General features: G+C 55.3%; 1 protein-coding gene across 1 annotated transcript in view; it reads left to right on the top strand.

Moving 5' to 3' along the window:
- The window catches only part of ESYT3 (extended synaptotagmin-like protein 3), a 50,386-nt gene that overhangs the window by 20,341 nt on the left and 27,421 nt on the right, over window positions 1–2,624 (top strand). Inside the window, exon 2 of the mRNA XM_008588724.1 lies at window positions 1,190–1,231. Within this exon, the coding sequence (XP_008586946.1) occupies window positions 1,190–1,231 (42 nt within the window). The remainder of the gene's footprint in view (window positions 1–1,189; window positions 1,232–2,624) is intronic.

The following is a 2,624-nucleotide window of genomic DNA, read 5'->3' on the forward strand; positions in this document are numbered from 1 at the left end:
GGGCAACCCCAAGCTAGCCCAGGGCCTGGGACTTGGTGGGTGTGAACTGTATGGACACAACCACTCAGTCCCGGACAGTGAGCCTTCCGAGCCCCCAGATGGGGATAGCAGTTCCTTTCCCCGCCTTATGTGGTCCCAGGCGCACTGTGAATCTGATCCCAAGCTGGCCCCATACTCAGGGGACTTGGGGCATGGCGGCAGTGATGGCTGCTGCTGCCATTTTAATGATCCACATTTTGTGCCAAATGCCCTGTACACACACTCTTACTTACCCCCTTTTCCTCGCAGAAAACCTCAGGGGAAGTGCAATGCTCAGCAGGCAGATGCAGAGACCACGTCCTGCAGGGAGGGGTAAAGCGCTCTTAGTATCGTGTCCTGTCCCTCACCCTATTCCATCCAGGCCCTGCTTCCCCTGCCCCACTGTGGCTCACCAGGACTCACCCAGCAGGTGCAGGGGCTGGAGGTTGTGACCTAGAGGAAGTCATGTGACTCTGGGACAGGGCCTGAGGAGCCTCCTTGCTGAGGAAGGGGGAATGTTCAGGTGGGGCTCCTGTGAGCAAAGGTGGAAGAGAGGAGGGTGGGTGCCCCACAGCCCCCCAAACCCATCGCCAGTGAAATCATCAACCTGGGTTTATCACTGGGTGGTGGAATTCCCTGATAAAATATTTTTTCTTTTTGCTTAGCTAATTTGTGCATTTTCTAATTTTTCTACAGAGTCTATGTATTACTTGTGTCATTAAAATTAATAAGGGGGACAGAATTTGCAAGCTGCAAACTCAGGTGTTCTCCTGGAGGGCCCGTGCTTCCGCAGGGAAGGCGGGGCTTATTTGCATATGTAAACAGCTGGTTGGGCGCCCCTCGGGGCCTCCCCCGCCCCTCCGTCTAGTCCCTAACTGCGGTGTCCCAGCCTCAGGCCCGGACCCATCCACGCGGGCCTCCGGCCCAGCAGCTGACTCAGGGCTGAGTCGCGCGTGCCGGGTGCCGGGTGGCGCTGGGTGCCGTCTGCACCGCAGGACGGGGCGCTCCTTGCGGGCAGGGCCGGCTCTGAGTCGCCAGAGTGGGTGCTGAGCACGTGGGTGACCGGCTCAGGCGGGCGGGGAGGACGAGCCGGGGACAGGGGCTGCAGCTGCTGCGTTCCGGGGCCGTGCGGCTCGAGTCTAACTTCCCTTTCGGGGCTTCTGTTCCCTAGATCCACTTCCCGGACGTGGAGCGGGTCGAGTGGGCCAACAAGGTAAGGCCGCGAGCGGGCCTGCCGGGCCGGACTCACGCCGGGCCTCGTCCTCCCCTCGCCTCCACCCCGCGAGCGCGGCGGCTGGGTCACCGGGCGGCTGGGTCTCCCGTGGCAGCCCCTAAGAGGGCGGCGGGGCAAGTGGGCAAAGGCCGGGGACCCCGGTAGTTCCCTTGCCCTCATTCACCAGAATGGCTTTTTCTCTTTAAAAAATTATTTTAATAAGTTTTAAATTAATACATGGCCACAGCAGAAAAGTTAGAAATATAAAGTACAACCCTCCACTGGCACCAGGCCAAGATCAGCACTTCCTAGGGAGAGGAAGACACCAATTAGACGGTGGCATTTGGATTTCACCTGGTCCCCAGCCCGGATCTGCCAGCGCTGCCTGTGCGACTTTGTTGCCTAACATCTCTGGGTTGGTTTCCTTATCCGTAAAATGGGAATAATTATGGTTCCTGCCTGGTGGGGCTGTTGTGAGGATTAAGGAGGCAATTAATTCACAACAATGCCTGGCGTGGGTTGAGCACTAGGATCCCTGATGTCATTGTTGTGATTGCTGTTAGGTCACCCAGGAGAACCCCCCTTGGACTCTGCTACCAGATGCCCTGGGGAGCATGTGGCTGGATGACTTGTGCTCTGTGCAGCAGGAACCCCAATTTTTCCAGTGAGGAACCAGAGCTCGCCCTTCCTATTTGCCCAAACCTGCCCCTAAATGTGAGGGGCTCCGCTGCAGCCCCCACCTCAAGTCTCCTGGCTCAAGACTTTTTCCAATACAAACCTTGCAGCTGCTCTGGAAGGAGGTTTCTCACAATAGGTTAGGTATAAGAAAGGACTTCCTGACGGTTGATCTAAGGTTGGCATTTTATCAGAAAAATCCTTGCCCAGGGCTTCTAAAACTGTTGTGGGCCTCTGGGTAAAATTTGGAGGAAGCAGTTTGCATCTTTGAGAGGAGAGACCAAAACTCTGTGGATTAATGTAATGCAGGGCCCAGGGCCTCTGGGCAAATCTTCCACAATTCCTTCTGCATGTGTGTTAGCTTGTGTGTGGATCTCTGAGGGTGTTACATCTTTTATAACTAACACAGAGGCCACACAGGGCGCTGGGGCTACTAGACTATTGGGATGAGGCTTGGACAGGGACAAGGTTTGTGTGGGCCAACCACGTACTAGGGCACCCAGCATGTGCTAACGAGATTCTACTCAAGAGGCACTCGGGGAATGACAAATCATTGAGACAGGAAAACGGGACTGGCCCCTAGGAAGTAGAACCTGAGGTTTGGAGAGGCCTCTGAGAGACATGGGGTCAATGAGTCCTGAAATCTCACAGCCTTCAGGCTCCTCCAGCGATGGTTTTTTTTTTTTTTTTTTTTTTTTTTTTTTTTTTTGTCCGGCAA

The sequence above is a fragment of the Galeopterus variegatus genome, unplaced genomic scaffold (genome assembly GCF_000696425.1).
Source record: "Galeopterus variegatus unplaced genomic scaffold, G_variegatus-3.0.2 Scaffold4992, whole genome shotgun sequence".
Lineage (NCBI taxonomy): Eukaryota > Metazoa > Chordata > Mammalia > Dermoptera > Cynocephalidae > Galeopterus > Galeopterus variegatus.